Raw genomic sequence first — 24,964 nt, 5'->3', positions numbered from 1 at the left:
GCATAATAACATAAAGTGAGTTTAGTTAAGCCTGCCTTTAAGCATTTGAAAATACTTATCACTATATGGAAATATATGTAATTTCCATATGCAAATTATTTTATTAGAAAGGCTCAATTCTCCATTCTGTAATTGGCTTTGGCCGCCAAGCAACATGCTAACAATGAATTTCATCTCCTTTTATAGCACATCTGCTAGTAGTGGATGACAGTCAATTGGCAGAACTGATATCCCAAGCACTGGCGCAAAATCAACTTTTTTTTCCCCTTGATTTCATTCATTTCCTGCCAGTTGAAAATCACAGCCTCCCAGAAATGGTATCAGTTCATACTGGCCCTCAGAACAGAGTGGCATTACTGTAGTTTAAGAAGATAAAGGTATTTTGAAGTGAACTAATAGGATTTATTAGAAAAGGAATGAACAGATTACTTAGTACAATCTGGGAATTTTCTGCTCTTTGAAGAAGGATATATCTGCTGATGTACAACCTTCTACACAATTCAAATGCAAAACTTGCATAAAGAAAAAAATGTTTCAGAGACAGGGTGGAGAGGTCGACGTATTTTCCCACTCTTGAGAAAACACGTGAAAATACTCTGGTCCTGCAACATTCTGGCTGAAATGGCAACTTTCTCTTTACACCAGCTGTTCTAAAAGGCGTAGAAATCATTTCCAAGTGTTTTGAGACAGAGGGCAGGGAAAATAACAAAGATATTGAGCTGGCCAAATAACATGCCTACTTACACCCTTGTGGAGAAAGTTCAGCACTGAGCAACATGGCTTTTCTTACTGAGGAGACCCAATGCAATGCGGAGACAGCCCGGTTCCCTCACAACGCCGAGCACTGTTATTCTCCATTCCCTGGGGCACTGAAGCAAAGTATTTCTGTGCTGCCCTGACACAGGTGTTTCAGGCAGACACAGACACCGTGCCAGGTTGCCTGTACTGGCACCAGCACTTCACCTCTGCCAAGACAAGGAATTCCCAGGTAGCTCCATTATCATCAAAGGCCATGTCGCTGTGGTCATTCCTATCTCCCTCTCCAACTCCTAAGAGAGTACTGTGTTTTGCAACAAGCATGAAATGGTTGCTTAATTGAGCTTGTCCTCTAAAAAGCCAGACGTGAATTGTACTAAGTACATTTAGGACTATTTGAGAATACTTTTTTCCTTTAAGAGAAGTTGCCTAACAAGACAGAGTTCCACAAATGTCAACATAATTATAATATTTAAGAGAATACAGATTAAAAAAACCCTGAGGACCTAACTTGTATCTGTGCAAACATCTAGCAATACTTCAGTTTTCTTTCCAAAATGCGTTTTCCTCTCTGCAGATAAACTTGGAGGCTGCTTGTTCAACATTCAGGTAAAAACTTTTCTTTTTTTCTTTTTTTTTATTTACGAGAATATGATTTATATAAGGGATGTCAAACTAAATACAGTTGTATAGCAAAAATATGGAAGTAAATAAAGCCTAGGTTTTCTTGGAAAAAAGAAGATCATACAGCTAGCAGCAATGATTGCAAAATGTTCACTTCAAAAAAATTAACTTCATAAGAAATTCAATACATACTGTATCTAGTGCTACTCATTATTTCTCCATGTAGTATTTATAAAAAAATCTATTTTTTAAAAATATGTAATACAATGAACAATGCAAAAAAAAAAAAGTTACTGCTCTTTCTGGTTTAAAAATTTTCCAGAATCTCCTTACTGACATTCTTTTAGTGAGAGTAATATTCAGAGATATCACTGTTGTTCTTGAATTAGAGTATTCTACATTGACAGAACAGTTTAAAAATTATGCTTTACTTCAAATGTTTTATTTCTCTGTAGAATAAGGTGTTAATCACCTTGTTGGACTCCAAGGTGTGATAAAGAAGCCCTCACTCGGTATATTTCTTCAACTTCTTCTGCAACACATATACATAAACAGTTGTTACTGGCATGGCAATGCAGTTCATTGGAAGTCCTCTACCAATATTTGTTTTGCTTCTGTTAACATCAAACTAAACCAGTTTGCAAGTTTTGTCTTTGATGAATCTGTATGCCCCGAAACACAGAGCCACAGACGGAGGGGCCACACTGGCATCTTTACAACACGCACTAAGCGCTGCCTTCCCTTCCCCATCATCTGGCTGAGATCATGGGCTGATATATGCAAGGTCTTACTCAATGTCAATCAGAATATCAAAATCTAGCTTTTTCTTTTGACATCCGTCCTCAGGTTAGAGGCATTTTTTCCACATTTGTACCAGTACTATAAATTAAATAATTCCATGCCACCGAAATATGCTGATTTTTATGTGAATTCAGATATTCAAATGAAAATATTTCAAGATGAGCTTGAAATGGCTTCTAAATACTTGTATAATAAACCTATGACAAAATACTAGCTATATTACCTGTAATAGTAGATCTATTACCTGTAGTATGCTTGGGAAGTATGACTTGGCCTGACTTACCATCATTTTTGAGGATGTTCTGATAACATTTGAGCTGAACTGGTTGCAGACACAGTAAGTCAAACAAGTTTAACGGATGGTATGATGGTGACCTCACATTGTGGTGTAGACAGGCTAACGCAATGACTGCGTAACAGAAAGAAGCCTCCAGAATAGGATAAAATACAGATTTTGGTGAGGATAAACAATGAAGCTATGGGGTGTATAATAAATTTACACAATAAATTTAAGTATGTTCCATAGAATGATAGTTTTCATTGAGATGTGATGAGGCCACTTTGATGGCTGCACCTGCTGGATAAAACAGAGGGTTGAACAGATTTTCAGACTTACTATCTACACAAACTGTGAATCTGCTCCATGGTCCATAAACCCAGCAGAGACAAGCCAGATATACCTATTGACTTTAAATCTAGTCTGTGTCTAAATGCTTTCCTTTGCAGGGATATTTTCCAAAACTCTTTTTCCCCTAAGTAGCAATATCATGGATAAAAATAACTCCCATGGGAAGATGGTAATTTTTTTTTCTTTTGGTGATTAAAGTTTTTAACAGCTAGTCATCAAAAAATTCAGCTCATTCTGAATTGGAAGTTTCTTATTTTGTGTCTCTAATTCAATTAATTTTGAAGTAAGGAGAAAAATGTTTTCTGATTATTTTTGTCCTGGTGCCTAGCTCAGGGCTGGAAGCATGCGAAGCAATCCACAGAGAGGTGAGGTTAGTGGGCAGATTACAAGGTGCAGAAAATGTAGCAAAGGTCATGGCTGTTATTGATTACAGTTTTTTCACATGAACAACATCATGACAAATGGGTGACTAAGTATTTTTGCACTGATTTGAAGGAGCTTTGAGTCACAGTATCTTACTTTAAAGAGGAGATGACTTAAAGAATTCCTCTTTTTTTTTTATATTGGCAGGCTACATAAGTCTGCAATAAAGTACAAAAGAAACTTTGTGATGTAGCATAATACCAACTTTTTATGACTGTAAGCTTTTATTGCCTAGGAACAAGCTAAGGAGGACAATGAACAAGCTACGTAGCTCTCACCGAGCGACATCTAATAAAGGCTTTATATCTCACTATGATAGCAATCAAACAAGTTTAAAGAGAATACTTTACAACTCTTGCACTCCCATCCTGTACTTTTTCTAAACTTCCCTATACCACAGAAAGGAAGGGTCAAATTTCTCCCTAATGTCTGTGAGTGTGGTTCCAGTGTCAGCAGAGCCATGCTCATTCCCATCACCTGAGAAGGGTGTGAAGGAAACTATCTACACCAGGCATAACCAGCACAGCCCTTCTCAGTTTGCAGAACATGAACGCTTTGTGTCACGTAGAGGAGCACCGCTACATGGTGAGGCCGAATCTCCTAAGTCTAATTCTGGTAGAGTTAACTTGCTCGTATTTTGAACGTCTGTAAAGTCTAATGTGAATTGAATGTTAAGTGAATCAACTTAGTTTATTAGTAGAGCATGGCATATTGCCCTTTATTTCAGTTCAACTTCTTTTCCACATCATATGCCTTTTGCGTATTTCATACATGCTTGAAAGATACTATTTTTGGAATACAGGGTTTTGCTATGTTTATTGAACTGATTCTTGTACTTTTCCTGAAAATCTGCATAGTTAGACCCTTGTGTGCAAAGGTCTCACAACAGAGAAAAACGATCAAATCAATGAGAGTAAAACAACTGAGAAATTACTCTGCATAAGTTTTATTCATTTAAAATTCTAACTTTAGGCTGTACTGGGGAGCCTTTCGGGTCAGAAAATAAATGCTGAAAAATAACAATAAGGAAAAACTCCTATTTATCAAACAATTAAAGCAAAAGTAGACAAGTTATTGAGCTTTTATGACTGCAGAGCTGAAAGTTGCCTAGTCTGCATCTCAGATAGAAGCAATTTTGGGAAGAAATATAGGAGCTAGGGAGCAAGACATATTTTCTGACTATTTCTGATGTTAAGAAATGGGCAGCTGCTTAAAAATGCTCAGTGGTTTGGAATGTCAGCCCAAGCACTGGGGAATGACTTGGTGGAAAGGTTCACAGCCAAAATCATCCAGTGCACATCCATGCTTCCAAACCAGGCCTTCCAAAGGCATGCCAGGTTGTTGTATGACCTGGAAATGGGAAGACTAGCAGCGTACAAAGACTTGCTTTTTGCTGGTAGGCCTAAGTGTGTAGACAGACACTTCCAAAGTCTCATTAGGATACCAGTCTTTGGAAAAATGTGATTACAAACACAGCATAATTTACTTTGCCGGCACGCTTTACCACAAGGCTATGATCTCCAGCTCTCTGGTGTTTGGTATGTGAATACACATCCAGAGCAACAGGTACAATAAATGTATCAGAGCTAGATTGTGCCTGAAGGCAAATATTCTGTTGGTTCTACTATCCTTCCTGTTACGTCTTGTGATGTTTTGCCGTACTCATCTACTCACCCCATAAGACATCCATGTGAGCAGCTCTGTGGTTTTATTTTCACGTTTAAACCGAGTTGCTGTGATCAGCTTTTCTGTAACCTAAACTGCAGTTGTTATGACCATATTAAAGTACAACTTTTCAGGCTCAGCCTGTAACTCTGCTATTAGAGGTTTAAACCTCAGTGTGGAGAAAGTCTATAATGAAAGTGAAGCTCTCTTTCATTTCCTATGACTCAGCATAGCCATACTTGAGAATCGCCCGGTTTTGTTTCCCATGCTGTGACATTTGAGACCTGCCCTCTGAGTGCCGGTGGAAGGCTGCGGGCTCGCCAGCTCAGCGTTACAGATGACATCGCAGTGATGGTAAACCACTGCCTCCGTGCTGGCTTGGAGGCAAAGATACACCAAGTGAGTACGTGGGGTGGTTGTTAAGGACTCTACTCATGGACCTCATCAAAAGCGCATTAATTTCAGAGGGAAGGTGTTTCTTCAATTATTTCAGTGTACTTTAGATTAATCCCCAAGACATTCTTCTTGTTTAAAGTGCTAATGAAAATATTAAGGGTCATGGTGTAAGGAGGTACTAATGCAGGAACAGAATCTTTTGAAGGCAGTAACTTGCTTTATGGCCACTAGTAGTAGTACATTACTACTTAAATAAAGATACAAACCCAAATGTTTTATCCCTTATATGGGTACATCCCCATTGACTTTTGCTGTAAGAATAACATTAAGAATGATAGAGGAGCGATTTTTTTGACAGTTTGTTTCTAAAGCACGTTTAGTTGAGGGTCCCTCAGTTTAGTAGTTATCTCTCAATGGTATTTCCTACATTAAAAAGTCACTGTGAATTGCCTCTCATCCTCCTGTTCCAAAAATAAGAAGTGCAAAACAAGCTAGCAGCTTTGCAGTCAGAAAACTTAGGAACCAAATTTTGAAATAGCTCCAGCTGTGATGCCTAGGAAATCAGCCAGTCTGGTTTCAAGTCCTGTGAAATTAGAAACTTCAGCCTACCAATAAAAGGAACAGACACCTTGTTTATCTTCCCAGAGTGTACTGATATGCATCTTAAATATGTCTAATTGAATCAATATACTGTCAAGTGAACCCCTTAGTAGTAGTAATTGCAACAATGACAATCCACCAGTTGCTAATGGTGTTCTTAAAGCTCTTCTAGAAGTGACACTTGAAGGAAAAAGGTCTGATAGCAATTTTTAAATTAGATCAGATTTTTGAACAGGCGGTTGGCAGATCTTTCTCAATGCATTCTCTTTCTAGTCACCAGACACTATTTTTTCAGTCATCTTAGAGTAGCACAAAACTTGGTGATTGTTTCTGATAGATCACTTGTTTGCTTGGATTTGGGGAATTCAGGTTTCTTTTTTCCGCTTGCTTTAGGGGTTATGGTAGGAAAGACTTCAGTCATAAGTTTGCTATTTCTTGGTACATCTGGGCAATGTATTATTGGATTCAAAAGCTAAATTAAAAATGAGGGGGGAAAAAAAGGTTCAGTTCAAGTGAAATGCAGTTTCTTCTATTTTTCTAAAAAAAAAAAAAATCAGTTTCTGTTAATGCAAAATACTTTCTTTAGCCTAAATGTTTCACTTTATAGTTACTTTGTCCTCTAAAATGTTTCTAAATGAGAACTTTATTTTCAAAATAAGAACTGAATGTTTTGATTTGGCAATGTCAAAATAAGCTCTAGATTTGACTTATTTTTACCCTTAAAGCTATTTTACAGATTCACAGATTTGGAAAATAATCATCGTTTCTCTGAAAATGTTGATGTGAATTTAGTATTTGCATAAAATGCCCTTTTAATGCCTTTCCCTCACATTTCCAACATAACTGCAGATACATCTAGCAGTGGGGGACTGATTCTTATTTTCTGTCTACATAAGGCTTGCAAAATGCACATTTCCTAATATGTTGCAAGGAATCATCATGGAAATTGTCCTGATAGGTATCAGATTAAAACTATTTTCTCTTTCTTGTGTAATTTATACCATATGCCTAAATTCTATGTCCTGTTTTATCTCCTCCTTTTGTTTTTATTTTATTTTCCACAATTATCATTCAGACTTACCTATTTAAAAAATAATTGAATTTTTGAAGCTCAATTTGTTTCATATTTTTTTCTTTTTTTGTAACATCAATTTTTTTATATATATATATATATTCTAAACCTAGATGATGTCAAGCAATACTTGGACTGACAGAATTTCAATATACTGCCTTATTTATCTGAAGTTATTGATAATTGAAGAAAATAGCTCACCTATGTGTAAGATCATGCTTCTCCTTTTTGCTTTTTCTAACGTAACTACTACTTCAATATAAAAGATACGCAGTTAGAATGCTTCTGGTTTGCTTTCAAACTGCATTGGTTTTGCTTTATACTGTAATCTAAACTCTAGTCTCTGTATACATGTCTCTGCTTATATATAGCTATAGTTTTTAAAAAAGACTAGGGAATCTGAATATTAAAATTAACATACCTTAAAAGGACTTAATTTCAAAGGATTTAAGGTTATCTCGTAACTCAAAAATACATTCATAAGTGTGTTATGTATACATAAATAGGTATAACTGTGATATAGACATTTTAACAGAGGGCATTTTAAATAATGCTATGAAACAACATAGATGTATAATGTTATGTAATTTTTTTTAAAAAGTAATCATAGCTGTGTGTGGACAGGATTTATTTCACGTTATTTTCATAGCATTCCTGATTATAATAGAGATCAGGGATAGCACTTTTATTGTATAGAAACACTTTGGGTTTTGTATAAAACTGGTTGGACAGAAACTGCCACATCAGAATAAGAAATTGTGCTGTGAACTCCAGAATTAAAGAAGCTGGTTACCCTCCCAATGTGTGTCTTTTGCTTGACTGACTTTGGCTTTAAAAAAGATGCAGCTTCAAAATAAGGCTTTACTTGTGACTAATACATTCATCAGGTTTCAGTCTTGTGTAGTTGATACGGGATTCTCTAGTGGCTTATAAGGGGTGATCTCTTGCTGTAACCTTTCCCTTGATTGATCTTGCAAGGTCTTAGTTTCTCCTCTCTCTCTGTGGCTGTCTATTTTTACAAAAACGGTAGAAACATAATTATTGTTGAAAACTCTCAGCCTGTGTCAAATCTGGTCGAACCAGTTGGCCAGTTTTCAAAAGTCCTTGCAGAGTAGGAGACACTTAGAGGCGCACAGAGACAGTATGACAGCATAAGCTTTCTCGCATTGAAAATCAGTAAAATCAACAATAGCCACAAACTTTATTCCCTAAAATCCTGTAAATCCTATAAAGCTGTGTCAACACTACTGCAGTTATCAGGCTGAAAAATGCAGTGATGGACTTTCCTGTTCCAACAGCTTTCGGTGGGATGCTCTTATTAAGACCCCCTGCCTCCTTGTCATGCCAACATCTGCTTATTGTGCTTGAGAAACCCGGCATGGCTTTGAACCACCGTTTCACACAATTCTACAACATGGTCATTTCTTTCCTCCCCTGTTCTTTTTCTTCCATGAATTTGCCAATGTGGCAAGTGGCTTTGATGGTTTGGACACTTCAGGAATGGGGCTTGTAAGGTGAGGAAAGTCTCAAATGTCTTCTGTTCAGCCTTCCTGGCAATAAAGACTTTCTTTTAATGCAACTTTGAAATTCAACTGCCAATATTTTACCTTGAGGCTTAGGAGATTCTGGAGACTCAAGATTTAAGAGATTCTTCTAATTTTATCTCCAATGTGTCTTGGAGCTGTAACATAAGGAACCCTCCTTAGTTTGCAAAGACCATTAGTAACGTGCTGGCAGGCCAGCTGCGCTCAATGCAGGTTTCAGTGATGTTCCACCAACCTTCATTTAACATTTGTGGTTCTGTGGCCAGAATGTGTGGTCAGGGTATTAATTCACAGCATTTCTGGGGAACAGCATCCTGGGTGGGCTGTAGAAGGAAGTGATGGAACCAGTCATTAATTAAACTCACCCTTCTGCAGACAGCCCTATCCTTGAAGGACCTATCTCTTAGTGAACAAGCAGCAAAGAAAATTCTGATTTATGAAAGTTAATCCAGCAAGATAGACACTGATGTGTTATTCACCAGAATGGCCCCTCCCTGGAGCTTTGCATGACAGACATGTTTGGGAACAGGAGAGGGCACCCTCCTTTGCTGGAGCTGCTTCTGTTTCTAAAATTCCGCTTCATATCCCACGTTTAAAGTTTGCTGTGGCATAAATATTACTGCAATGAGAGAAAACCAGGCAAGCTGAAGACTTGAGTCTTGAGTACTGATGCCTTGTTAGTAGCATTGCTCAGTATGATAGTTTTCTAACTAAAGTTTGCTTGCAGCAGTATAGTTTTTTTACTTACTTGCACTAAAAATAAATCTTTTTAAGGTTTGTACTAATAGTAAATCTTTTTCTTGATCAAAGTGCTAGTTAAGGGATACGTATTTCATATTAAGCCTATAAAATACATCATCCTCCAGTAAGCACAGCTCTATTCAAAAGGGCTTTTTCTTTATAACTTGGCTCAGCTGACCATGGAATGGAAGAATGGAGGAGGCTCAGAGGTGGCAATAGCAGGAGAAACCAAAAATAAAGCTGCAGGATTACAGCATTGCTGTTAGCCATTTCAACTTGAAGCACTGTAATTTTACCAACAGCTTCTTGAATGTGCTGAGGAGCAGTTTGAGGAAAGAGAAACAAAACCTGGCGCAGGCACTAACTTACCCAAAACACTGTGGCTCCAATTTTAGAAATGAAAATAAATATTGAATATATATATCATCATATTGTTGCGCCAAGGGAGGTTTAGATTGGACATTAGCAAAAATTTCTTTACTGAAGGAGTGGTTAAACATTGGAACAGGCTGCCCAGGGCAGTGGTTGAGTCACCATCCCTGGAAATATTTAAAAGATGTGTAGATGAGGCGCTTAGGGACATGGTTTAGTGGGCATGGTGGGGTTGGGTTGACAGTTGGATTCGATGATCTTAGAGGTCTTTTCCAACCTTAATGATTCTATGATTCCATGATTCTATATACAATGGCAAAGACAGACACAATGATGTCTCAGGCTTTCTCTGTGGCGCTGCTGGCATGCAGTAGAGTAATTGCCACATTATCTAGCACAATTTGAATGGAACTGAGTCAAATTTAATTAGCTCCTGTCTTTAGAGCATTTCTTCACCCACAGCACTTATAGTCTTTAGGGTCCTGCTCTGCAACTGCATTTTTCTACACAAAATGCAAGCTGTTAGGGGAATCCCATTCCAAAATCTGCCCTAGTTTACCATTACATACTGTAAGTCCTGCACTAGTGGTGGTTCAGTTTTTGTTTGTCACTTTCTTCTGGGATATCTTCACATCCTTATTTCACATGGTACTGTATGGCAGCCTGGCTGGTTCAGCCCTTAAGCCTTGGAAATGTCCTTCATGGATTTGACCATATTTACACCCTGATCTTTTTTCTTGCAGATTTCTGTTCCATATCTGTCTGCAGACATTGACGCACTGCCTTTACCAAATGACTTGTCTCCTCATCTGCTCTGAAACTTTTTGCTTCTCCTTCACTGATCAAATGCTATTGACCATTAAATACCATTTTGGACTTCAGTTCTGTTTTATTTTTGTGAAGAAGTGCTACAAAGTAATGAGTTTAAAATGTTACTTTATTATTTTAGTTTTGTATTTAACATAAGTAGTCTTCTAAAATTACAGATTGCTTTCTTAATTCTAATGATAGACATCACAAAATTGCCCACCAAACTTATAGAAGGTGCTCTATTTCAAATTCAAAATTGCTGTTCAAATTATACTGAGTATGACTGAAATACTTCCAGAACATTTTAATTACTCCTAAATGATAGAAAAATATTTTCTTAAAATACAACTTTAAAAATCTGCAGAAATAGTTGTGGAACTCTGAATGCTTAATTATTCCTTCTATTCCTGGCTTTTTGCAAAAGTATTAAAAAACCCACTGACTTGTTCTACTTAAAACTGATGATGTAACTCACGTTAAACAGATTAAATACAAATTTGGTGAGACTGCCTTTCAAATCACATGATAAAACTAAAATGTGGATAAAGCAGATAACTTTTAAAGAGTAAAAGTTCAGAGAATTAAGTTTTGCAGTGAATGCTGGAGACATGGTTTTGTCTCACGCAGGCTTCTTCAGCTCAGCTGATCACTGGCTTTGACAATGTTGAACTGTTACACCGGCTGTTGCGCTCTCCTTGCCCTTGGGAGGCTCTTACTCCTTCTCGGCTGTGTTCTGCCCAGGCAGTTGCAGGGATTGGTAAAGCAGCAATGGAGAGAGAGGGAGCTTTCCCATCCAGCCCCCAGCCAAAACACTGCTTGCTCATGTTTTTTAGTTTCTAAAAAGACTTAAGACCAAAATTTTCATGAGTTGATTAAAGTATGTTAATGGGGTGATGATACCAGTTTCAAACTTGTTTGGCATAGAACATGCACTTAATGGTATTTTATGCTCATCTTGAATGAACAGCAGCAATTGAATCCACCAGTGTCAATAAATACTAACCCAGACCACTAAATACATGCCCCACTTTAGCTACATTAATCATTCAACTGAAGTCTAAAAGGATGGCAGTCCTTACAAGCTGAAAGAATATAACCCATTTAAGAAATGACACTTTATCTAAGCTCATCTATTTACATTTTTATTGGATCTTTCTTACAGGATAATTTCACAACAATAACAGAATATCGCTCTCATCCAGACCTCCTGAGAGTCTTTTTCCTTGCTCAGTTCTGTTTTAGACCCTCTTTTGATGTACTCATAGGGAATGTCTGTTGTCAACAGGAACGTCTCTGTCAACATTGACCCCAAACCATAAGCACAGGCATGTGTGTGCAATTGGAGAGGGATTTTGAAACAGTTAAGCCAAGACAAGAATAGTCACAGGAACATTGTTCCATTCAGAAAGTGCTTAATCACTCTCTGATGACCATTGAAATGGATTCCTTTTGCGCATATATGCGTCTGTAATGACAGTGAATACTGAAATAAACTGTACCCCCGTGGCAGTTTGAACAACTGGGTTTGCAGAAGTGCCCTCGATTTTATTTTTTTGTTGGAAACACTTTTACCTTTTTCTGTCTTCATTAGATTCATGAGTTCATATACTGCAACACTGATTGCCTTTTTCCCCAAGAAGATTTTGAGGTCCTAAGGTCCCCCTTGAAAGTTGTATTTTTTTAATAAGCTTAGATGACAAAATGTAGATGCTTCTTGCTCAGTGCAAACCATTTGCTTACTCACTGTTGTTTCGCCATCTTTCAAGGAAACCACCACAGACTGAATGCGTAAGATACTCTTCCTGGGTTTTACTGCAGTTATTCGCTATGATGAAATCATAAACTACGTCACTTTCCCAGACTTCTTGCTCAAATTCCAGAGGTCTTTATCTTGAGTTCTTCTGATCTTTTTAATCATTGTTCCTGTAAACCATTCTATTATTTCTTTCACAACAGTTCACCTAAAATGCAATTTAGAGCCTTTCCACACTAGAAACCCATCGACCCTGATAAATATTGTCCTTCCTAAGCAGCGTGGCTATATGTTTTCCTAGTTAGGATAAGAAATTGTAAGGAAGTAAGTCCTTTGATGCAATTAAATCTCTTTTCAGGATCTGTAATTACAATTCCTGCTTTCTCAAGCATGGGAGAATTCAAACTGTAGGAGTATCTTTCTGCTCCAGCCTCTTTTAGCCAGCACCCAATACAAAGGCCTCTGACTTTCCTGGGCACACTTTAGAGCTGCTTTGGGCTTTGTAATTATGTTAGTCCTGAGCAATGCCTGTTTTCTTTGAATGGTTTCCTACAGTACTGCCAGAATCCTCGAGCAGCATGCAGAATGTTCTCTGCCACGGTGTTCAAACTGCTGAGCAACCTTGCATTTACCTTTGGTTTGTGAAAGAAACATTTGCTTAGTATTCTCTTGCCACCCTGTTTATTGAAAGATGGTGGTTAAGTCCTGCAATTTCAACCCAACCTACAAACACTTTACAAAGGACTATCTCAGGAGGATGTGGGAAAAAGATCACTGCTACTTGTTCTAGATAAGACCTACATATTCTCAAAATAAGAAACATTTGTTGCTCTTACAGTGAAACTATTAAAATTTTATTCAAAATGTGTGTCCAAGCGCGTCTAAGACTGCTAGTGGCAGGTCTTGGTGAAGTGCCATTGTCCCTGCGACGTTTGAAAACACAGAAGAAAGTCTCAACAATTTTGTCCCTGCTGTCTATTTAAAAAACAAAGCATTAGAAAAATACATCAATATGATGATTTTCTTTTTATTGCAAAATCATGATTAAGGTTAATTTGAAACTGTGTCATAGATTTTGAATCAAGCTGTGAAATATTCCAGGCATTGTGATTCCCAATTAAGCCAAAGTCAATTGGGATGTCTGGGAGAATGTATAAATTTCACCGTTGATTTGAGTAATAAACCAGTGAATTCTTTTCAAGGAGTTAAGTATTTAGACTTCTAAATAATTGTTACACAGAATAATTTACTATTTACTTCCTTTAGTGGTCTCCCAATTATTTTGTGAGATTTTTATATACGCTCTGTAGAAGTAGCTACGCTAGAAACTGCATGGTCATCCAAATTCTGTCTTTAGTTGATAAATAGGTTGAAGCCAGTGCTTTTATTTGGACTGACAAACGAGAGAACTGGATATACGCAACACTGCTTGCAAAACTGCAGTTATTAGTGCCTAAGGCTACCGATGACGGGCATCATTTCCTCAGTCCTGGGGAGCTGCGGCGACTTCCAGCCCGGGGAGCGTGCGAGGGAACACGGCAGGCTCGCCCGATCGCCCTGCGCAGACACGTAAAAGCATCCCCGAACTTGCTCGCGAGTGTAGGAAACCGCGCTGCGCGTCTCCCACGCCGAGGACCGGGGCAGCAGGCGTGCGCGGGCAGCCGCGGGCCCCCCCGAGCAGCCGCAGCCCTGCCTGCCCGCACCCCGCGGGGAGCTGCCCCGGCTATGTACCTTTGCTTGGGTTTGATACTAACCGCTTCGGGAGGGGTTAAAAACAACAGGATTTTTAAAAGGAAGGAGGGGAAGGGAATGTTTGGCATTGCTGTTACTTCCGGCTGTCAGAGCCTGGGTCGTGGCAGCTGCCGCGACCTTCCCCCCACCCGGGAACTACGCTGCTCTGCGGTGAAGCCGGGACTGCCGCGACCCCCGTCCCGGGCTTTGAAAATAGCGCGCATCTCCCCAACGCCGGCAGCTCGGCGCTCCCTCAGCGCCCACCGCTGTCCCTCGCCCCGGCGTCCCCAGTCGCAGCCCCGGCGGTTCCCCCGGCGGCGGGGCCGGTGGGCGACCCGCGCCCACGGGCGCTGCGCCGCGCCGCGCCGCCCCGCGCTCACGGCCGCCAGGGGGGAGCGGGCAGCGGCGGGCGGCCCCGTGCCTGCTCGCCTCCCCGACATGGTATCACCCGCAACCCGTATCCCGCTATGGCGTGGTACATCCCGGCGCGGGAGGCGCGTCCCCCGGGCCGGGCGCGCCCGCCGCCCCCCAGCCCCTCTCGTCCCTCGCGCCGAGAGGAACAAGGGCGCGCCCGCCGCTCCCTCTCTTTGTGTGCGAGCGAGGGAGCGCGCGCGGGCGGGCCCGAGACACAGCGCGGAGGAGGGCGCCACGCAGCCCGAGAGCCAGCGAGCGGGGCGGGCGGGCGGCGGTTTGGAGCGCCGCCGCGGGGGCGGGAGGAAGGTGGAGTGAGGAGCGCGGGGCGGCGGCGGGTCGGGGGGCGGTGGGAGGGAGGGAAGGAAGGAAGGAAGGAAGGAGGGCGGCTGGCGGATAACGATGGCGCGGTGTGCGCGGCCGCTGGGCGGCCGGGAGCGCTGAGGGGAAGGAGCCGGCGGGACCCCCGCCCCCAGGTAGGCTGGCTCGGAAAGTTTCGGGCGAGGTACCGGGGCGGCTCCGCTGCGCGCCCCGCAGGCCCCGCGGCGCAGAGGCGCCGCCACGGGGAAGCCCCAACTTGGGGCCGAAACTTGAGGCTTCCCCCCTTCCGGGCAGCGCGGGGGCGCCCGGGCCCCTCCGCCCTACCGAGCCGCGGTGCGTGCGGCGGGGTCCGGCCGGGGCCCGGCCTCCCCCGGGCGGCAGGAAGGGCCGGGCGCTGCCTCCTCCCCCGCCGCCCGCCCCGGCCCGGGACGGCCGTTGGCGGGAGGGGCGGGCGCGCGGGCAGCCCGGAGCGGTGGGGCCGCCGCCCGCCGCCGCCGCATCCCCCGCCGGAGCCGCCAGGTCGGTGCCCGGGCGGGCGGCGGGGAGCGGCTGGGTCCGCGCGTCGCGGCGGACACAATGGGCTTTATCCCGCGTGGAGGTCTCGGGCGGCGGTTCCCACCCCGAGTTTCGGATTCGTGTCACACGCCGGCGAGGGCCCGAGTTAATGAAAACTCTCTGTCTCTCTGCAGATGGCTCTCCGGATACCGCCGTCCGCACTGGGGATAATACCCGATGTGGCCGTTTACGCGCTGTGATTTCTTTCTCTCCACGTATACTCTCCGGCACTCCATTTCGACGTGAGCGCGGAGGCTGGCCGAGTGAAAGGCTGCTTGTCGGATCTTCTGTGGAATCTGCTCTGCCTGGTGTTGGAGGGTGGAAGCTTTGTGCCTGGGAGTTGTCCTCCCCATTCTTCTTCAGGAGTCGAGGGAGCTTTCTCTCCGACAATGATGAAAACTGAAGGCAAAGGGGAAAGGACTTTACGAAGTGCTTCTCCACACCGAAATGCCTATAAATCCGATTTCCATGCTATCAAATGCTCTTTTGATGGTGTGAACAATCCTGAAAACACTTCCAACAAAACAGGCTTGCATCAGAAGCTGAGCACGTCTTCCAATGGAGGGGGAAATGACCCACACAGTCGAGGCAGAGCTGCCACTTACGGCAATAGAGTACACAAGATCAAAAATATGTTCCTGCAAATGGGAGGCTCTTCTTCCACACCCTCTTGTGAAAGCAGTCCACCGGCTGAGACCAAATTAATCAGCCGGGCTACGGCAGCAGAGTACGGACCTTCTCCAAGTAGCCCATCTTTCCTCATTGTCCAAAAAAATAATCTTCTTAATACAAGTACCAGCCCCTGCAGCAGTCCTGTGGATTTATTGTCTGTGCCTTCTGCTGCCGACAGGGTCATCCGTAGCAACGATGAGGCAGACTTGGACAAAGTTGCCCTGGCAGAAAAATTTTCGGAGACCAGGAAGTTATTTGAGAGAAATATAAAACAACGGAGCTCAGTGGACAGACATTCCCCCAGCAAATGTGAAAGAAGTGAGGATAAGAGAAGACACGGTTCAGCTTCTGATTGCAGCAATGTTGTGGACCACTTCAGTTTTAATACAGAAGCAAGTCTTCCAGTTGCGCTGGAGAAAGTTGAAAATCAAGGTAATGAGGAGTTGAAGCAGCAACATCCCAATAGTGGTTCCAAATCCTCCTTCCTGAATGCAGGGCCCATTTCTAGGAGGCTGGAAAGCTTTCTGGGTGACAGTGATACTGAAGAATCCAAAGAAATTTCCAAAAATTATAGTCCTCCGAATCAGGACCCTTTGAGAGGCCACCACAGTTTGGATTCATCTGCTGTTGCTGCAGGATGTCCAGAGAAGGCTGTGTCCACCAAAGTGCCTGTGATCCTCAGGGATGAGCTGAGCGAGGCACTTGGAAAAGACAAAAGAGAGCGACTGGTACTTGAGAAAAGCCTGTGGGATATGAGCAGTATGCCTGGTCAGGAGGCTCAGCGGAGATCGGATAGTGTTCTCTCCCAGGTTTCCCCCATGGAGGGGACTTGCACAGAACTGGTTGCACAAAATGAAACCTCAGGGCATGAAAAAGGTTTGGAGAAAGATCACGTTGTTCAAGAGGATCAGGTGCTCCAACGTCAAGTACAAGAAGGGAAGAGAAGCAACTACTCTTCAGAGGTGGTAGAAGAGTTTATGGAAGGGAGTGAGACCAATCGGGAAGAAGAAAGAGATGGAATGTCTATGAGAGATGGTCCAGTTACACGAGTTCAGGATGTTCTAGAGCAAGAAGGCTATACTGAAGAAGAGGAGCAAGTGGTGGAAAAGCAGAGCGAGAACTTCAGTGCTTTTGGCATAGAGAATGCAGCTTTTGATGATGACAGGGATATAGAGCCAGAAAACGAAGAGCCTGAAGGCAAAGAAATTTTGGAGGGAGAGGAGGAAGAGTATATGTATGACAGTGAATATGAGGAGTTTCCTGGACTTTCTGAAGAGGAAGATCCTGAGCCAGACCGAAAAGTCAAGTTCTCAACAGCTCCTATCAAGGTAAGTACCTTTGAATTTTATTTATTTATTATTGTTTTACAGTCAAAAATACCCAGGCAATAAATTTTTGTAATTTTTTTTCCAAGCTCTAAAAATCCTTAAAGAAGTGTAAGCTTATGGCTTTTATTTAAAACTGAGGAAGAGAGAAGTTATAAATTTTCTGAACAAGAGAGAAGTTATAAATTAGTCACAAGTGATTTCTGAATCACAGCAGCTTCATAAGATAGCATAGTGAAACACGTGGGATTTTACTTACTGGACATTTTCAGGAACACTAAACTTTTAGGAATAGATGCAAACACATGACCTTTAATACTTGCCTTCATTTGTTTAAAATTGAGGCATTGCATTAGGAAGGATTTTTTCAGTTTTACTTTTTGTACAAAAGTTTATTTAAAAAAAAAAACAAAACCACCAAAAAAACCCACCTGCATAGCAAACCTTCAGATTCAACTTCAGACTTGTTTTCAGAATTAACCATGAGAAAATAGCAAATGACTGAAATGACTGGTTCCTGTTTAAGATTTTAGAATTCTCTCTAATAATAACCTTTTTTTTTTTTTTTTTGAATACTGGCTTGGTGAACATGCTGTAGGAGTGTTAACATGAGTATTTTGGAATCAGGTAGTTGTGGCAGTAGAAGTTACAGGGCAGATTGGATAATGAGGAGTAGTGTAAGTTACAATGCTAACAAATTAAAAAGATTTAGGTGTCTGATCTTCCCTCACCAAAAATACCCACAAAATAAGTCATTCCACAGCTCAAACTGTGTTTACCCATAGTCTCATTGCAGACTTTAGTTATTGTAGTCCCTCTTAAAGCTTGGTAGGAGAATTGGCAGATGCGGACAAGGATGGAATGGGAAACTGTCCAGGCTTTCTCAAGCATACTTTTCTTCTACTATTACATGAATGAAAAATATCTTTAATAAATGATTTTTATACTTTGTTCGTACAGGATCAGGACTCACTTTTACTGATCAGAGGGATGCAAAAATTCTGTTGACTCCTGTACTTCCTGCAGTGGAGAGCTGTAATTTCCCAGTTTGCTAAACACATGCCAGTGCTGTACCCCAGAAAATGTTTTGGGTGTGGCAAAATATGAGTTTTGTTGCATGTGGTTTTTTTATAGTCTCTCCATAGACAGGCTGACTTTATATGGCTTTCTTGTAGTTGATGCTGCTTTAGTGGTGACCTGGAGCACTGAAGGGGGGAGTGCCACTACTGGAAACTGCATAATGTCTGGTGAGGGCTGTGGGAGAGCCGGAGGGGAATCAGTCCATTTCCCCTCGCATTTGTGCACTGAGTATCTGAGGAAAGTGCTGTGTAGAGTCTACTGTAAATGCGTGTGTGTTGAGTGACTGCTGGTTTCCTGCTGTAGACAGGGTTTTACTAATCATTGCTGAAATCCTACTGAAGCAGTGGCTGTAACAGACTTTTCCTACCTTCTCTGTTATGTCTGTGCCAGACTTAGTTCAAAGCATTAGTAGAAATCTCTGTGCCAACTGTGTTGGAAGCTCTCGTGTAGACAAAACTCATTTTTTGGTAACTAGCACTGTCCAACTACCGCTGCTTCTCTGAAAGCCACAGGAACCAACCTGTACCAGATTATCAATTACACAACCAAGAGATGAATGGTTAGTAGCAACTGTTAGCAGTTTTCCATTAAAAATAACATGGTTCTTGCCATAATGCCCCACTCGGACTGGCAGAATAAACTGTACTTAATAGCGATATGATCAGTGAACTTTCTTTTTAAGGCCCTAAAATTGAAGCTTGTGATACCTGCCTTCCTTTATCCCTTTTCAGTGAAATTTGACTATATCTTTCCTATAATGGGTATAGGAATCTCTTTCTGTATATCATTTTCAATAGCTTTTTCCCCTCTGTTCCTCATGCCTAAGCAATGATTTCTTTCCCCTTGTCTCTATTTTTGTTTCGTATTTTCTGATACATCCCTGGAAGTATTTAAAAGATGAGGCCCTTAGGGACATGGTTTATGGGCATGGTGGTGTTGGGTTGACGGTTGGACTCGATGATCTTAGAGGTCTTTTCCAACCTTAATGATTCTATGATTCTATGATTGTCTTGGGAATGAGTCCTGGTATACGGTTTTCAGCTTTTGTGCTCTGTAAAATAGAGAATTCAAATTTTTTTTGTACTTCCCCAAAATTTCTTTTTAGTAACATTCCTTTAATATCTCATGAACTTTTTCGAAAATCCCACTTTCACCTCATAGAAGGAAATCTCTCATTTGGCTTTACGCATAGATTTTAGTGCATCTTAAATTGGAAGAGAAAAAAAAAATCCTGAGTGGTAGCAAGAGATTATTCCTGGTCCCCACCACAGCTTAGAGCAGTGCCGTAGTGAGAAATGTATCCTAGTAGATTCTTTTTTCAGCTTTACTTAGACTAGTAAGTTTGACTGAAATGTGAGTGCCATTCCAGACGTCCATAGCCACTAGAGAAGGTCTGTGTTTCTCCTCTTAGATGCTCCTGAGAGAGGCAAGGCTGGCCTTGGCGTTCCTGCTGTTTTCCTTCTGCACCTCTCTAGTGATTATGAAGAAACCATCTCTGTCTTTTGCAGTTGCTGTTTAGCAAGTGTCTGATAGAGTTGGAGAATTCAAAACATTCAGAAGGTGTTTGGGCAAGAAAAAGCACGTTCTCCTGTCGTCAAGGTTCTGCAGTGATGGAGCTCTGACCATTGTACTTGATATACCCAAAAGGGAAGTTGGATATGTGTGTAGGTAATGGATATAACTTACACATAGGCACCCTAAAAACTGTATTTATGCTGCAGCAGCAAAGAGAACTTGATTAATATCTCTGTTTCGAAGTTTGTAGTTAGTTGTAAAATTGGCAAGGGTTTTGAGTAAAAGAAGGAGACTGTGGAGCTCCACGGGGATGTATAAGGCAGCTAACACTGTTAGCACTGCATCTGACCCGTGCTAGAGATCCATAATTGTTGACATCTGTAACAGGGCTTAAGAACATAATTTGATCTGATAATTTCAGGAAAGATGGAACATAATTACGCAAATACTCCATTATTTTGAGTTGCCCTGTGCCTGTGAAAATAAGCGCAGATGAGACTTTTTAAAATAAATGTTTCAGTTCTGTAGAAGCTGGTGATAAATGACGTCTGGGCAGATTTCTTACTTGCCGTGGGTGACCTGACTCTTTAAGTCGTGCTGCTGTTTGATCTCTGCAGACCTGAAGGAACATTATGTCTCCGTTGCATGTTTTTCCTACAGTAGTGAAGCGAGTGATACTGTACAGTTACTAGCAGAACTTCACAGACTGGGTTTGCCTTATGGTACATGAGCTATTTTTAGTCTCTTGTTGCCATATATGAAGCCTTTAAGGAATGTAAAGCACACTCAGCTGTCCAAGGTATTTGCAAGGGAACTGAATTTGTCTTTGTCTTGAAGTTTTCTGAAGAAACTGTGTAAAGAATCAGCATTACAGGCAGTGCGAATAACATCAGGTAACTGTGCTGTCATCCCTTTATATTTCACTTTGCTTTTGTAATGTAGAGATTAAACTCGCTTTCAATTATGTGATTACCTTGAAAGGCATTAATTAACATAAAAGTAATGACTGAGTGCTGTTTGACATCCGTAATTTTGAAACTTTCTATTGGGAAAACAAATGCCTGTTTCCAAATTGACTTCTTGAGAAGTTTTTACCTCTGACTGCGTCAAACTTTGTCCTTGAAACCTTTAATAGCACTGTGACTAACTTCTGCAATGATTTATGATCCTTTGAAATTCTGTAGCTCAGGTAAACTGAAAAGATAGTACAGCTGCTATTTGCTTCTGTAAGTCTGTTTAATTATCAGTGTTACCCAGTTTATGTTGCATGGGAGTGTCTGTTCCCAGCTTCTGGTGAATAATACTTTCTTTTAAGATTAAGTGAAGAAATCTTTTAAGATTGTTAAAACCAAACAAAACAGAACAACAAAAAAAACCAAAACCCAAACCTTCGTAAAGGCTTTACTTTTATATTTGTTACAGTTGAGCAGAAGTTTAAACTTACTTCTTAAATAAGGAAACTGAAAGCAGTTTCATAGCTTGTGTGTTGTCCTACCCAGCCAAGTATCAGCTGCTTCTGAGAGAATATAGAAATCCTTCATAATATTGCCATTTGTCTTGCATATCGGAATAGAGCTGGTTTATGCATAGCTGGGACACAAACAGTAATCTTGTTCAGGCTGGCATACTCTTCAGTGTTTTTAGTACAGAACTGCTTACTGTGGAAATTAATGAAGCAGTAAATGAAGATACATTAGAATTAGATTTCCTGTATAACAACATACCTGTAAATGCTTACCACTTTTAGGACGTGCACCATTTTTCTAGGTCAGTGTGTAGTCTCCTGAATGCTGTTTTAACAAAATGTTGCAGAGTAGTGCTTCAGCTTCGTACATCCTCTGGTTTTTGAACTGTAACTTCTATACTTACGACATCATACACAGAAAGGGATATAAAATACACTAACTGGTGGAAGATACCCAAACCCTGGAGTTTCTTCAATAATTAGAGAATTGATGACTGCATAAATGGTCAATTGTTTGTCAGCCATTGGTCAAGCACTTCAGTAAAATACTTCTGTGGCATTAAGAAACAAGTATGTGACATGGCTGTAGGTTGATCTAGGAAAATAGAGATTTGATTTGAGAGTAGATTTGAACAGAACTGACTTGTATCTCGGAAGTCGTCTGCTTTGTTTCTTGACACAAATAATGTAAGCGTATTTCCATCATGCTTTGTTTGGGATCTTTCGCAATGACAATTTGTTGTAACTCATAGATTTTAATTGTTTTGAAGCTCTGTTTATCACTTGCATCAATGTTACGACATTTGTAACTTAACATCATAACAACTTTTGTTCATGTTTTTATCTCAGACTTAAGCTCTCCACGGTACTTTTCAGAGACTTTTCACAAAAAGTAACCCTATTGTATTCTGCCTGCATCTAAGAGTATGGCATTTCCTGCTGGCTAATTAACAGTATGAGATGTTAAAAACACGGATATTAACTGGAGGAAGAAGGTACATATTTTCACACACGTGTGTGAAAATTCTGCGTATAGATTTAACTGGTTTTAGAAAGTGCCGTATCCAGTATTTCTGATACTTTCGGGTCCTTGTTATGTTTGATTCCAGCTCTCCAGAAAGAAGCACTTTCAACTCAAGCTTTCTTTGGCTTTTTTTTTTTTAATCATACGTATTCTGTTTTGATTTTTAGGAAATATTTGATATGCAAGTTTTACAATGGTAGATTGATTTGGCATTTCAAGAGTTTTAGGATGAGAGTCCAGTGCCAGGATGTGGGGCTGTAGGGCAGAAATCTAAACCAGAACAGAAAAAGCAAAGAATTTCTTTTTATATCCTGGCTCACTGCTGGAGCAGCTTGACTCTTTACATTAATATCTCAATGTATTTCTAACTGAATTATTCCCAGTTATATGACATACTAGCTGCCCTGTTTGATGTACTTGATGATGCTATAAAACTATAGACAAATAAGAGAACGCTGAGGTTATGGATGACACCACAGGTTATCACCTGTCTGTCCGCAATCCTTTTTCAGTCCCTCCAACTTCTAACTTCCTAGCAGTTTCACCTGGATTTGACAGGGAAGAGAGAGATATTTTTAAAGGTATTTTTTAAATGCTGCTTGGTCTGGGGAAAATTAGCATTTTGTATCAGAGTTGCAGATTCGTGCCCTCACTGATGGCAGGGCTGCAGCTTTAGTTTAAAGTTACTTGTTCTTTTTGACTCAAAGTTAGCTGACCATTATGCATTTCCAGCCTGTGCTGTGTTTTACTCTGAGAATAGCTGTGGGGAACAGGAGGGAGTAAGGGAGGTGAATAGGAGGCACTTGACGGTTTCATGGGAGATGTAGTCAGAAGAAACACTGAGGAGGTGGCGAAGGTCAGCGAAGTTAAGCAAATTTATAGCAGACAAGTTAATTACCTCAACAGTTAAGCTTCTGAAAGATTCAGCATCTTTTTGATGATGATTGCTGTTATTAGCACCTGAGAATACTTAATTTAGACTCATGAAGAATGAACAAGCAGTAGCTGAAACTTGTTTGTAGTTTACCTTTTGAGAGAGTTTACCTATTTGAAAAAATAAATTATCCCTTTTCATACCATTCTAACATAAAAGAGAAGGTGAACACTCAGAAGGACATCAGTAAAAAGAAGTGCGCCTTTGTTATCTGAATACATATTTTGTAGTCTGGAGATCATGAAGGTGCAGTGTAGCAGAGTTTTTTACAAGGTTCTTATATTTTTATTGAGTAGGAAAGTATTATTCCAAAAGGCAGCACACAAATTCTTTAGATTTATTTCTCAATCATTTTCCTCCGTCACCCTCTGATGTGTCTTGATATAGTGAGATGATCCTCCTTTTCAGACCTGGGGTATTGATCGTTGCTAGGGACAGTATTACTGCAGATTAGTTAATTGAGTTGCTTTGGTGTGCAAGGTTATTTTGTTGTTGTTTCTTCTTACGGCCTTTAGAAAACAGCCAGATGGACTATTTTTGTGTTCATTGTTATTCTTTTGAAGTTCCTCTTACCAATTTGCTTGCTATTGAGATTTGGTCAGGTCAAGATTTTTGTTTTGGTGAACACTAAATAAATACACATATCTAATTCTTCTGGATTGCCAGGCTTAAATTGGTGGTACCAAGACACCTGTGAAGCTTATGGATGTTCACAATTGAATCACTTTCTTTATAAAGAAAGTCTTTCAGGAGCCAAGATTTTTTGGGGGGTATTGTGGATAGGTTTTGCCTCTTCTGGTCATATCCTATTTATTTGGAGTCTTTCAGTCTCTTTGTCAGTCAGAGAGCAATGCCACCTCAACTGTGGTGGAGGTGGAGTACAACCAGGTCACAGCAGAGCTCCACTTCCACGGAGGAGAATGTGGATCGTCTCTCAACTTCTACTCTGAATTGAAATGAAGTAAAATCAGTGCACCGAATCTGAATGGATGCTTTTCTCTGTCTTCAGTATTTCTCACTGGGATTTAAAAATGAAATACCTGAAAGAGTGTTTCTCCTTCTGGAGTAGCCAGCATAACCCAACTGAAACAGATGCCGTGTTGTCTTTCCTGCTCTCTAGCTAGCTGCAGTGCCTTTGCTACTGCAGTGAAACACAGAACTAGAGAAAAAATTTTACTGTTTTTTTGAGAATTCAGTAGAGAATAGTGAGACTGGCAAAAAAACTGGTTTATTTATGATGAAGTTATCTATATGAAATTGTGTGTACTGTAGATCTGAAGCAAGGTTGCACTTACGCCATTGTGTATACTGACTTGGTTGGGGTTTTTCATTAAGTCATGCAAAGCTGCAGGATCAAGTACATGAGTGTGCGCAGCCTGTCTGTCCACCTGTTTGGTGACAGAAAATGCTACATTGAATGTAATGGCTTATAACATTAACCTGTTTAACAGTTACCAATTGTTCTGAATACTTTTTGAAGAAGAGTAAAAGTGTAAGTGTTTTTTTAAAAAAAAAAGTAAGCAAGGTATTTCTGTTTGCTGATTGAAGGATTTGATAGCATGAATTGACTTAAATCAGGTGTAGTCACTTGTCACTTAAAATATAACAAATAGCAGTAATAAAATACTAACCGTGTAGCTTTCGGAAACAGAGGGAAGAGTGGGTAGCGGTAACGAGATGGCTACTTTAACTGAAGAGGGAGATTGTAAGAGTAAGCTGTAAAGTGTACATTATACTTCAGTCCTA

The 24,964-nt window shown here is 40.8% G+C and overlaps 1 protein-coding gene across 1 annotated transcript in view; it reads left to right on the top strand.

Moving 5' to 3' along the window:
* Positions 1 to 14,400: 14,400 nt before the first annotated feature.
* Positions 14,401 to 24,964, top strand: part of LOC142083599 (neurabin-1-like) — a 43,753-nt gene continuing 33,189 nt past the window's right edge. Inside the window, exons 1-2 of the mRNA XM_075153249.1 lie at positions 14,401 to 14,636; positions 15,338 to 17,203. Coding sequence (XP_075009350.1) covers positions 15,593 to 17,203 — 1,611 coding nt within the window. The 5' untranslated portion in view covers positions 14,401 to 14,636; positions 15,338 to 15,592. The remainder of the gene's footprint in view (positions 14,637 to 15,337; positions 17,204 to 24,964) is intronic.

This window comes from Calonectris borealis, chromosome 6, assembly GCF_964195595.1.
Source record: "Calonectris borealis chromosome 6, bCalBor7.hap1.2, whole genome shotgun sequence".
NCBI lineage: Eukaryota > Metazoa > Chordata > Aves > Procellariiformes > Procellariidae > Calonectris > Calonectris borealis.
Note: the sequence above shows the minus strand (reverse complement) of the source record. Positions and strands in the feature narration are given on the sequence as shown.